The sequence below is a fragment of the Anabrus simplex genome, chromosome 1 (assembly GCF_040414725.1).
Source record: "Anabrus simplex isolate iqAnaSimp1 chromosome 1, ASM4041472v1, whole genome shotgun sequence".
Lineage (NCBI taxonomy): Eukaryota > Metazoa > Arthropoda > Insecta > Orthoptera > Tettigoniidae > Anabrus > Anabrus simplex.
In genome coordinates this window covers 867,548,987-867,562,236 of record NC_090265.1, presented here as the reverse complement: position 1 = coordinate 867,562,236, position 13,250 = coordinate 867,548,987, and the positions used below count along the sequence as shown (strand labels likewise).

General features: G+C 39.5%; 1 protein-coding gene across 1 annotated transcript in view; it reads left to right on the top strand.

Moving 5' to 3' along the window:
- The window catches only part of LOC136874283 (zinc finger protein 585A), a 178,337-nt gene that overhangs the window by 16,697 nt on the left and 148,390 nt on the right, over positions 1-13,250 (top strand). Inside the window, exon 2 of the mRNA XM_067147915.2 lies at positions 2,009-2,186. Within this exon, the coding sequence (XP_067004016.2) occupies positions 2,028-2,186 (159 nt within the window). The 5' untranslated portion in view covers positions 2,009-2,027. The remainder of the gene's footprint in view (positions 1-2,008; positions 2,187-13,250) is intronic.

Here is a 13,250-nt window from a genome sequence, read left to right as displayed (position 1 = left end):
TTGATAGGGTAGATCATGGGAGACTACTGGCAAAAATGATTGCAATTGGACTAGAAAAAAAAAAGTGACTGGATGGGTGGCTATATATCTAGAAAATAGATCTCAGAGAATTAGAACAGGCAAAGCTTTATCTGACCGTGTAATAATTAAGAGGGAAATTATTCAAGGAAGTATTATTGGACATTTATTTATGTTTTCTTATATTTATCAATGATATGAATGAAGAAGTGGAATCAGAGATAAGGCTTTTTGCAGATGATGTTATTCTGTTACAGAGTAGGTGATAAATAAGTTACAAGATTGTGAGCAACTGCAAAATGACCTCAATAATGTTGTGAGATGGACAGTAGGCAATGGTATAATGATAAATGGGGTAAAAGTCCGGTTGTGAGTTTCACAAATAGGAAAAGTCCTCTCAGTTTTAATATAAGAAAGATCTTCATTGGGGTAATCACATAAATATAATTGCAAATAAGGGGTATAGATCTCTGCATATAGTTACGAGGGTATTTAGGGGTTGTAGTAAGGATGTAAACAGACGTAGAGCTAACCACTCTACCCCATGAAGTGTCGAGGTTACGGATAGTGGAAGCTATTACCTTCCGCCCCTCCAAAGGCCTTCAGAGCCTGTCCTGAGATTACTTAGCTTAGCTTAGTAAGGATGTATAGGAGAGGGCATATAAGTCTCTGGTAAGACCCCAACTAGAGTGTGGTTCCAGTGTATTTGACCCTCACTAGGATTATTTGATTCAAGAACTGGAAAAAATCCAAAGAAAAGCAGCTCGATTTGTTCTGGGTGATTTCCGACAAAAGAGTAGCATTAAATGTTGCAAAGTTTGGGCTGGGAAGACTTGGGAGAAAGGAGACGGGCTGCTCGACTAAGTGGTATGTTACAAGTAACAAATCTCATGTCTGTTCCGTATTGTGGATAACAATAAGTAAAATTCTTTCAAGAATAAAATTTACTGTATCCACCTATTCAATACAATTCACAGTTTATAGTGATTATTGACAATCTTAAGGTCAAGGCTGAAGATACCAAAAAAAGCACGAAACATGTACCTAAAAAGTGTATGTATTGCATGTAGAATTTTATCAGTATAAACTGTGAATTGTATTCAATAGGTGGATACAGTAAATTTTATTCTTGAAAGAATTTTACTCACGTGGTATGTTCTGAGCTGTCAGTGGAGAGATGGCATAGAATGACGTCAGTAGACGAATAAGTTTGAGTGGTGTCTTTAAAAGTAGGAAAGATCACAATATGAAGATAAAGCTGGAATGTGGTTTGTGTCGCGTTGCTATGAGCCTACATTTGGGAGATAGTGAGTTTGAAGCCCACTGTCAGCAGCCATGAAGACGGTTTTCCATGATTTTCGATTTCTACACCAGACAGATCTTCAGTCTTACTGTGGGACCGGGCGAGTTGGCTGTGCGCGTAAAGGCGCGCGGCTGTGAGCTTGCATCCGGGAGATAGCGGGTTCGAATCCCACTGTCTGCAGTCCTGAGGATGGTTTTCTGTGGTTTCCCATTTTCACACCAGGCAAATGCTGGGGCTGAACCTTGATTAAGGCCACGGCCGTTTCCTTCCAACTCCCAGGCCTATCCTATCCCATCGTCGCCATAAGACCTATCTGTGTCGGTGCGACGTAAAGCCCATAGCAAAAAAAAAAAAAAAAAAAAAAAAAAGAATTTGAATATGCAGGGAAAGGGATTAGACTAAAAGATAAAGATGAAAACTGTTAGAAACGGACTAACCTTAAATTACTTTAATTCTTGTCTTATCCAAAAGTTGTCATAAAACCTGTCTGTGTCGGTGTGATGCAAAACAAATAACAAATAAATAAACATATCTTCATACACTGCCATCTTCAAATAGGTTACCATGTGATATGATGTAGATAAAAATGTTTATTTTCTTAGACCACTTTATTTATTTATTTATTTATTTATTCATTCATTCATTCATTTGTTCATTTATTTATTTATTTGTTTGTTTATTTATTAGTAGCCCTTCTTATGAGCTCATGGAAACGAATCCTGAAGTGAACGTCTGGAATGGATTGGTATCTACTAATTTGTGTCGTCTATGTGGTGAAGAAAATGAAGAACTGGTACCCATATTTGGTGAGCAAGGAGCTGAAATGGACCTTCAGGAAAAAATACATAGCTACCTACCCATTTTGGTGAGTATTGCAACATTCATCTTTCTTGTAAATAGCATAGGATTAGTAATCTTATAAGCTGTTTAATCTTGTGAAGAATGATATATTAAACTTTCAGCTTCATAGCAGTTGAGAACAGTTGGACACAGTAGCTTGTATTGTCCTCTAGACCAGCCATTCCCAAACTGTAGTATGGGGACCCCTGAGGGGCTGCGTCGATAATCCAAGAGGTTTGCAATAATAATGTAAGTTGTAAGTACTTAAAGAGCTAAATTTTATTGCACACACACTCATACTATCCATAGATCATTATTTTAAATTTAGGGACTGTCTTCACTGTTGTACCATATAAGTTATATATGGTATAATTTAACTCCTAATTTGGGCGATAGATGGTACAAGTTAGCAGCGGACTGGTAGTAACTTAAGGTGGCTGATAGATAGCATGCGATGTCTTCATTGGTAGTTTGATTTGGTACACAGTCTAGTGTGTCACCTGCTGCTAACAGGCCCATTATTTCATGTTAACATAGAGACTCTGTCTGTGATCTTCCACGTACTCAGACTTCAGGAATTCAGAAGCCAACAGTAATATAGTGTAAGTACCGTATAATAGTACTCGCAGATGATAATATGTATTGCAGGTTAGACAGGTTAATATAAGTGCGTCTCATTCGAACAGTGATGCAACTGAGTGTGTTCCGGAAACCTCAATCGCCAGCTGGAAAACTGTTGAATGATTGCAAAAACGTCGTAAATATGATGATTAAGACCTGGAACTGGGATTTACTGTGCTGAATGTTGGGTATGATGAAAAACCACAGTGTGTGTGTTGTGTGGTGACATTTTATCTAACAAGTGTATGAAACTATCGAAATGAAAACGACGTATCCAAACCATGCAAGATAATGCAGCTGACTACTACTTTCACAATAAACTCGCTGAACTTCATGTATAGAAGAAGGTACTCATGGACAGTGTTACAGGGGATAAGGGAAACATAGTTTTAGCACTGTATCAAGTATTCCTATTAATTGTAAAACATGGCTACCCACATACCATTGCAGCAAAACTGATGGGAAATACTATACTTGGAGAAACAAAACAATTGTGAAGCGCTAGCAACTCGCGACATACCCTCAGACCTGGATGATGTGATGAAAGAAGCTGTGAACCTTATTAATTTAATCAAAGCCAGGCCTCTAAATTCCAAATAATTTTTTGGAGCTCTGCAAGGAGATGGGCAACGACCATGAGCATTTGCTGTTGCATACAGGGGTTAGGTGGTAGTAGAGAGTCAACATGTTGACTTGATGACTTGAATTGGGAGATGAAGTTTGACTATTTCTTCCTGATTGGATATGCAACTTCAATGACTTCTTCAAGGATTTCTCGTGGCTTGCAAAACTTGCTTATTTAGGAGATGTCACTGTAATGAATTGAATTCAAGTCTGCAAGGAACGCAAGTCATGCTCTTCACAGTCCAAGACAAAATATGAAGGTTGGAACTTTAATAGTGGCAACACTGCTGTAGAGACGCCATACAACAGAACCTAATAATATCGCTGATAGTACACGTTAGTTACGTACCTACTTTACCTCAGAGCGCATGGACTCTCCCTATCCACATCACGCGCATGCGAACTGGTGAGAGGAGCAGAGCCTCGTGTTAGCTGGCGGTCTAAGGTAGTGTTGTTACTATGTTTTCAAAACAGGAACAGTGGAATTGGATAAAGACTGAATGTGTCAGTAGTCGTACAGCATCGTCGTTTCATCAAGGTCTCCAAGAGGCCTGCGGGGAATCTGCATTCCTTACAGAACAGTGGAACAGTGGGTAAAAGCCTTCAGCAAGGGACGCCAAAATGTGGCAGACATGCGTCAGCCAGGTCGTCCTAGTGCCTTGCTGCATTACTGGATATTGATCGATGCCATATGATTCGTGAGCTGGCCTGAAACACCATATTAACGCATACAACTGTGCTTCACATTCTGAAGGAATGCCTGAGCATGAGAAAAATTGCATCACGATGGGTTCCGCGTGATTCGACAGAAATGCAGAAATGGTTGTGATATGATGCTGCTTGTAACCACTTGGAGTACTATGAGCGTGAAAGAGAGGCTTTCTTACACTGTATCATTACGCTGGATGAGACATGGGCAAAATCATAAAGAGCCACAGCTAAAATGCCAATCGAATGGTGTCATTACGGGTCACCATGAAGATCAAAAGTTCGTAAGAACCCCATCAACAGGGTGTGTTGGCCGTGCGGTTAGGGGTGCACAGCTGTGAGCTTGCATCCGGGAGATAGTGGGTTCAAACCCCACTGTCAGCAGCCCTGAAGATGGTTTTCCGTGGTTTCCCATTTTCATACCAAGCAAATGCTGGGGCTGTACCTTAATTAAGGCCACGGCCAGTTGCTTCTCACTCCTAGGCCTTTCCTATCCCATTGTCACCATAAGACCTATCTGTCTCAGTGCGACATAAAACAAGAAGTTATAAAAAAGAAATCCCATCAGCGTGAAAGTTATGGTTATTCTCATGTACAACTGTGATGGTGTTATCCTAACGCATAACATTCCACCACAGCAGACCGTCCGTGCGCAGCATTACTCCTCATTTTTGGAACACAACCTGTGACCAGCTTTCAGAAAGGAGAAGCAACACTTTCTGCGGAACCCACCCATCATTTTGCATGACAACGCTCGGCTGCATACAGCACAAGCTGTGGCTGATTTGTTCGGTCAATGGGGCGGAGAATTGCTGTACCATCCACTATACTCACTGGACCTAAGCCTTTGTGACTTTGACTTGATTCCTAGGATGAAGGAACCACTTCGTGGCATTCGCTTCAGAACCATTCCAGTGATTCGTCAGGCAGCAGACCACTCCATTCGAACTATGAACATAACAGGTGCTGCTAAAGGTATCCTACAATGTCCACATCGCTGGAGCGGGTTGTACACAATGCTGGTGACTACTTTGAAGGACAGTAAAACTTGGTAACATATCTCTTTTGTATCAGTTGTAACTAAATAGTTCTCACTGTTAAAGTTCCTACCCTCGTAGATAGAACATAAAGAAAATTAGTATATGGACATGCTGAATCAGCAAAACCAAGATTATTTTCCAACAGTTCATGTTTTCCTGTCTATAAATGAAGAAGTACAGTGAGTTTCTCTCATCGGTTGGCCGGCAGGCACGCCCAGCTATTCTACCTCCCGTCGACTCAACACTCCCCGCTCTGCGCCATAGTGACAAGAACAGCACTTCACTCACTTTATCCATGCATGACATGAGATAACAATGAAAACTAAGAAAATAAGAATTAAGAAAATAAGCTCATACCTTATGACACACATTTCAATTTGAACATTTTTGTTGCCCGCCATGCTGAGCTTTTCAGGACCCCAGCTTCTTGTCCAAGTCATCTTAGGGATTTTGTAGGCGTATGTTCTGATCTTTCTGCGATTTCATTTACTTTTTCCTCGTTAAGTACACGTTTTTTTAACACTTCACTTCTTATCGAATAAAGAACGATTTCCTCCCAATTTGTTTACGAGTTTCCGCACGGTCTCTCTATATGGAGTGTGCGCACCTGAAAATTGTGTTACAAATCGCCTAACGACTTCCCTGCAAGAATCTGTTTTCACATAATTATCATACATAAATACCCTTTCCTCTACCGTGTACACATCTGGAGGCATTATGAGAGTTATACCCCAAAGTAACACTTCACAGCTCTAGAGCAGTTTGAGCGACCGATCAACACTTAATACATGTTCTATGCACGGACCTGAACTGCGAAGTGTGGGCATTCCCAAGCTGTCGCTGCACTGTGTAATGGGAAGTGATGAGTCAACGACAGGCAGATGGGCGCGCCTGCCGGCCAACCGATGAGAGAAACTCACTGTACTACCAAACAGTGTAAGTGATGTAATGATAAAACACCCAGAATTGCTGGGATCCGTACTCAGACAATATTTTCTGCCCCTGACTGAGAAAAATATCATGCATCAAAAGTACTTTCTTGGAAACTGGACACGAACTGCCTCCCTTGAAGAAGATCAACTAAACAAAGTATATTGTGACTTATTTGAAGACCCTGTATCATAATTACATGCCTGCATCCACGCATGTCCCCTATACCCTGTAATTTCTAGAAAGGCAGTACTGCTTTTAATGCCTTTCACGATGGCTTACTTGTGTGAGTGTACTTTTTCTGCTCTCACATAAATGAAAACGAAGTACAAGAACAGAGCTGATATAGAGGCCGATCTTTGGCCTCAAGCGACTACGTTTGAATCAGTTCTAAAATGCGTGGACTCTGGAAAACAGCACCATCCGTCCTATTGATCCAACAATTGCATCAAATGAATGTTTTCAAGTAAGTTTCTAGATCCAGACTATTGTAATTATTAGCCAAGTTTCTCATTGTTTTGTAATATTTATGTAAATAGGAAGTATGTTTATGTACTCTAAATCAGGGGTGCAGAAATTTTCTTTGAACTGAGGAGCCAGCGCAAAAGTTTATGAGCCAACAAGGATTCCATCAATCTTATATTTATAAATAATTGAGTTGCGCCACTTAACGTTGACCTCTGTATTACTTTTCTAATCTTAACATTTAAACAGTACGGAAATATTATAGAAATACAGTAGGACTAGCTGTAAATGCTAGTGTCAGCTTCATTTTACAAAATTCAAAAGATATTGAACATAAACTAACAATCTTACAGCCCCGTGTTGGTAGATAATCTGGCACATAAAAGAACATGTAAGGGACAAAATTCCAGCACCTTGGCATCTCAGAACACTGTAAAAGTCGTTAGTGGGATGTGCATTGTTACCATCTTACAGAATAATGATCTAATATTTGCATGATTGGTTGTCATCGTGGATGTGCCTTGTGGTCTGGCTACTAAAATAACCACTGGTTCACACGCCCTTGCAGTATGAAATTTCTTTACTCCAACTCCATTCATTTTACACATCATCAAATCACACAAAATGTTTGTATCTAATGATGATAAGGAATGTATAAGGTTCATATGACTAAATCCTTGCTCACACAGTGCTGTAGAGACTGAAAAAAACACACACAATAGATAGTAGCTGTTCCAGAATAGGAAACTGGCCCAACTCCATTCACCTGTATCTCTTGGAAAACACCACTAATGGAGGTATCTGTTACGAATTTATCTTCATTTCGGTCAGGGGTAGTTTTGAGAAATTCAAGTGATGCTATTGTACTTTTAACATTTGAACCATGCTAATATAGCATGTTCATTGAGATGTTGTTTCCCGTATTACAAAGAACTTGTATCGGCCTCGCTGCCTCAGTTCACTTAAGTGTTTCCATGTTTGTATCAGAGAGGGCAGCTCCCTCGAGCATGAGCACGGGAGATCATTCTTTCGGCGAGAGAGTAGTTTTATCTCTTTGGAGCCCTTCCTTGCATTGTCACATGTGTGAAATGTAAACATGGACCCCATGCATATTGGAGTGGCGTTTTTGTGCCACAAATGGATCTTCAACAGATTTAAACTTGATCCGTACTACCTTTCTTCTTGATGTCTTGAGTATTGATATGGCAAGTACAGTAAATCTTGTATTTATATTATTACTATGCATAAATTGTGGCCTTCGCCTTTTAGTAATGATGGCCGGTTGATATGCGTCCTTATGCTCTACTGTATGAATGGGCCGTGTGTCTGTGGTTGATGTGATTGCGATGTATTAATAACTGGGTCTGTGATTGATTATTTTCGTGCACTTCATGGTATTGTGTCTAGCCGTCAATGAATGCACACCCTGCGTGTCGACGCGGAGATCCATTTGTGTTTTACGCGGCACGTGAGATGATGGTTTTATGTGTGACTGCTGAGTCTGTATTATCCTGCTGGTTAATTGTGCGCGCTATTGATGCTGCTCTGGCATACGCGAGACCCTGGTTTGTGACAGTGTGAGTCATACTACTTGTGATTGAGTTCGACTTATTTATGAGAGCTAATGTTCAGATGTCTGAATGTTTGGGAGTATGGTTGTGACTGAATGGGGGAGAAGGGATGACATATCGATCTGCTTATTTTATATTTTAACCTTGTTTCTGTGCCTCATGTTTGTTTCTCGCACGATTATATTTGTTTTGCCTTGGTTTTTATCGCGGCCGTTGTTTGCCTAGGAGGGTGCCATTTTCTTTTCTTATTCAGGCCATGCACATGCCTGTGATGCTCCTTGAGTTTAAATTTTACTTCCGTGGTCCTGAGATGTTTCTCTATTATTATGTCGCGATCTCTCGCATCTTTTTCTTTGTACTTTTGCCTTCCATGCTGCGTGGAAGCTTTGATCTGTGTTGTTATTGTTGTGGATGTGGAAGTTAAATAGACGGGTTCATAATGAATTTTATCAATCTCGCGGAAAGAATGACCGAAATAACCTGTACATATTGTATTTGCATTACCAAATTATGCTGTGAGATTGAGAATATAACGGTGAGCCCGTGGTATGAATAATTTGAGGTTGGTATTTGATAAGTTTGTGCTCACGCATTAGCGTCAATGACTTCAATTGGATGGGCTGTGTACATGAACGTATCATTTATTTATTTTATTTAGTTGCTGGCTTCATTTCTTGTTTCCTCTTGATTTTATTATTAAACACTCATTTAAATTTTCTTGGCATTTTATTGCTAGTAGCTTTGTGTTTTTCCTGGTATGATTTTGATATGAGCACCGTTTCCAGTTCAGGGCTGTGTTTGGCCTTTCCCAGTCGAGGTCCATGCCTTGAATCTCCGATGTGTGCGTTTTATGCGTAGGTGTGTTGTCGGTAAGGGTGGGGGTGTGGCTCAAATTTAGTTCAATAGTGCTGAGTAATAGCTGCTCCCTCTGAAATACAACAGAAAAATCTTCAGGAATTTCTGAAAAATCCATAAAAAAGTGTAGCATGTGAACAAATTTAAAATCAATGAGTTTTCTCGGCAGAACTTTTCCCACTGCAGCTGAGGTATCTTTACTTGCAATTACATTTTCCAAGTACACAATGACACACTGAAATTTTACTTGATTATAAAATTAATTCAATAAAGTATAGTGGCATCATAATGCTCAATACAATGTCTTTAATGAAGGATACAAGTCCTTAGTTTTTGTAACAAACTCTAGAGAGCTGAAAAATACGTACTTTGATCACACTATATGAGACATTTGTTCGAAGCAAACTTGAATATGGATGCATTGTGTGGGGTCCATGTTACCTATCTTACAAAAATGATTTTGAAAAGTTTCAGAAGAAATTTCTTAGAATTCTGTTCTTGTAGTAGCAACAGCAAAGGAATGCCTCGGAACAACTGTGTGGAAAGATGGGAAAAAGCAAACATATTGGTGGAATAATGAAGTGCGAGCAGCTTGTAAATGTAAAAAGAAGGCTTATCAGAAATGGCTCCAAACAAGGGCTGATGCAGACAGGGAATTGTACATAGATGAAAGAAACCGAGCGAAACAAATAGTTGTTGAATCCAAAAGGAAGTCATAAGAAGATTTTGGTAATAACCTGGAAAGGCTAGGTGCAGCAAGGAAACCTTTCTGGACAGTAATAAATAATCTAAGAAAGGGAGGGAAAAAGGAAATGAACAGTGTTTTGGGTATAGATGAACTCATAATAGATCCCAGGGAATCACTGGAGAGGTGGAGGGAATATTTTGAAAATCTTCTCAATGTAAAAGGAAATCTTCATGATGGTGTCGCAAACAACGGAGCTCATGGGGAGGAGGAAAATGGTGTTGGTGAAATTATGCTTGAGGAAGTCGAAAGAATGGTAAATAAAATCTGTTGTCATAAAGCAGCAGGAATAGATGAAATTAGACCTGAATGGTGAGGTATAGTGGGAAAGCAGGGATGAAATGGCTTCATAGAAAAATAGCATGGAGTGTTGGTAATGTACCTTCAAATTGGACAAAAGCAGTAATTAAACCTATCTATAAGCAAGGGAACAGGAAGGATTTGTTTTTGCTAGTGGCTTTACGTTGCACCGACACAGATAGGTCTTATGGTGATGATGGGATAGGAAAGGCCTAGGAGTTGGAGGGAAGCGGCAGTGGCCTTAATTAAGGTACAGCCCCAGCATTTGCCTGGTGTGAAAATGGAAAACCACAGAAAACCATCTTCAGGGCTGCCGACCGTGAGATTCGAACTCACTATCTCCTGGATGCAAGCTCACAACTACGCGCTCTTAACCACATGGCCAACTCCCCTGGTACAGGAAGGATTGCAACAACTATCTGGTATCTCATTGATTAGTATATGAGGCAAAGTATTCACTGGCATCTTGGAAGGGAGGGTGTGATCAGTGGATGAAAACCAGTGTGGTTTCAGACTATAGAGGGGCTGTCAGGATCAGATTTTCAGTATGCGCCAGGTAATTGAAAAATGCTACGAGAGGAATGGACAGTTGTGTTTATGTTTTGTAGATCTAGAGAAAGCATACCGAGGGAAAAGATGTTCACCATAGTGGGGGACTATGGGATCAAGGGTGGATTATTAAAATCAATCAAAGGCATTTATGTTGACAATTGGGCTTCAGTGAGAATTGATGGTAGAATGAGTTCTTGGTTCAGAGTACTTACAGGGATTAGAGAAGGCAGTAATCTTTCACCTTTGTTGTTTGTAGTTTACATGGATCATTTGCTGAAAGGTATAAAGTGGCAGGGAGGGATTCAGTTAGGTGGAAATGTACCTAATCTAATGACTTGGTCTTAATGACAGATTGTGCTGAAAGCCTGCAGTCTAATATCTTGGAACTTGAAAATAAGTGCAATGAGTATGGTATGAAAATTAGGCTTTCGAAGACTAAATTGATGTCAGTAGGTAAGAAATTCAACAGAATTGAATGTCAGATTGGTGATATAAAGCTGGAACAGGTAGATAATTTCAAGTATTTAGGATGTGTGTTCTCCCAGGATAGTAATATAGTAAGTGAGATTGAATCAAGGTGCAGTAAAGCTGATGCAGTGAGCTTGTAGTTGCGATCTGCAGTATTCTGTAAGAAGGAAGTCAGCTCCCGGACGAAACTATCTTTACATTATTCTGTTTTCAGACCAACTATGCCTTACGGGAGAAAAACCTGGGTGGACTCAGGATATCTTATTCATCAGTTAAAAGTAACAGACATGAAAGTAGCGAGAATGATTGCCGGTACAGACAAGTGGGTACAGTGGCAGGTGAATACTCAGAATGAGGAAATAAAAGCTAAGTTAGGAATGAACTCGATGGATGAAACTGTACGTATAAACCGGCTTCAGTGGTGGGGTCATGTGAGACGAATGGAGGAGAATAGGTTACCTAAGAGAATAATGGACTCTGTTATGAAGGGTAAGAGAAGTAGAGGGAGACCAAGGCGATGATAGTTGGGCTCAGTTTCTGACGATTTAAAGATAAAAGGTATAGAACTAAATGAGGCCACAACACTAGTTGCAAATAGCGGATTGTGGTGACGTTTAGTAAATTCACAGAGGCTTGCAGACTGAACGCTGAAAGGCATAACGGTGATTTATGTTTGTGTGTATGTATTTATTTATTCTGTTCTGTAAAAGTCATAAGGCTCTAAAGGGAATAGTCTCTTTTAAAGACTTACTCATGGAATTTAAATTCTACATTCGTATTAATCGAAGAGTAGTTAATCAGCAAGTATTTATGGATAAAATAATAAATGTTATAATAGATGATAGCGATTCACTGGCTAGGGTGAACTTCAGTGTAAAGTTAACTAATTTGAGGACACGTCAAGCATTCTACTATGGATGTTCCATGTCAATTAATCAAAGGAATTCACCATTCGTTAGAATATGTGAATAGTTTAATCAAATAGCTTTGAATGTTAATAATATTGATTTTGCGATGCCAATTTGGGAATTTCTGTTTTACATTGGTTTACACATCTGATTTGTGAAGTTTCTTTATGGTTAGTATTAAGCTGTCATTACTAAATATTCCCAATATATTGCTATATACTGTACATCAGTTCATTGTAAATTTTGTCTTATGAGTAGAGTATCTCCTATTACTGAAGTTCTTTTTCACTGATAATATAAATTAATGCACTTTTTTGTTTTTACATAGTGTACATAGTTGGAGCACTTTAATCAGGCATATACATTAAAGTCTAATAGTATTAAAGAGTGTCAGATTTTCTTCTTCTTCTTCTTCTTCTTCTTCTTCTCCCAAAACTCCTTCATCCTGTTGGACCTGGGTGCCCTTTGGTTGTCAGTAATGGTGTTCTTCCTTCATTCAAATTTTATGAGTTTGAATCGTAAATGTTTATTCCTTGGAAACAAATTACGGTTGTACATACGGATGCTGTGTTTGTCACCGAGACAGACTCATTTTGTTTTGCACTGTTCTTTTTTCTTCAAACTTTTTATGTTATTTTTAAAATGTTCTATATATATACTGTGTACTGCCTTTCATATTTGGAGGCAACCTCTGTAAAAGGCAATGTTTAAGTAAATAAAAACAGATTAATTAATTTCCAATCAGTCACTAGAGCTGATACACAACCGTGCTGGCCGCCTATCTTACACTGTGCAAATACTGAAATTTCCAAATTCTCGTCTCAAAGCATTAAGCAACCCTTTTCAGTTCTCGTAGTCTCTTGGGAGACTGTTGACAGAATTTGTAGAGTGACTTCTGTATTGAATGAATTTGATCAACATAGTCCAACATTTTTACAGAACTTAGTGCACTTAATTAAAAACCTCTGTGGCTCAGGCGTCAGCACGCCAACCTCTCACCGCTGGGTTCCATGGTTCAAATCTCAGTCACTCCATGTGAAATTTGTGTTGGACAAAGAGGTGGTGGGACAGGGTTTTCTTCGGGTACTCCAGTTTTCCCTTTGTCTTTCATTCCAGCAACACTCTCCAATATCATTTCATTTCATCTGTCAGTCATTAATCATTGTCCCAGAGGAGTGTGACAAGCTTTGGCAGCTGGCACAATTCCTATCCTCGCCACTAGATTCATTCCATTACTGACCCAGTCAAATGACTGGAAACAGGCTGTGGATTTTCATTTTCAGTACACTTAGGCCTAATTGA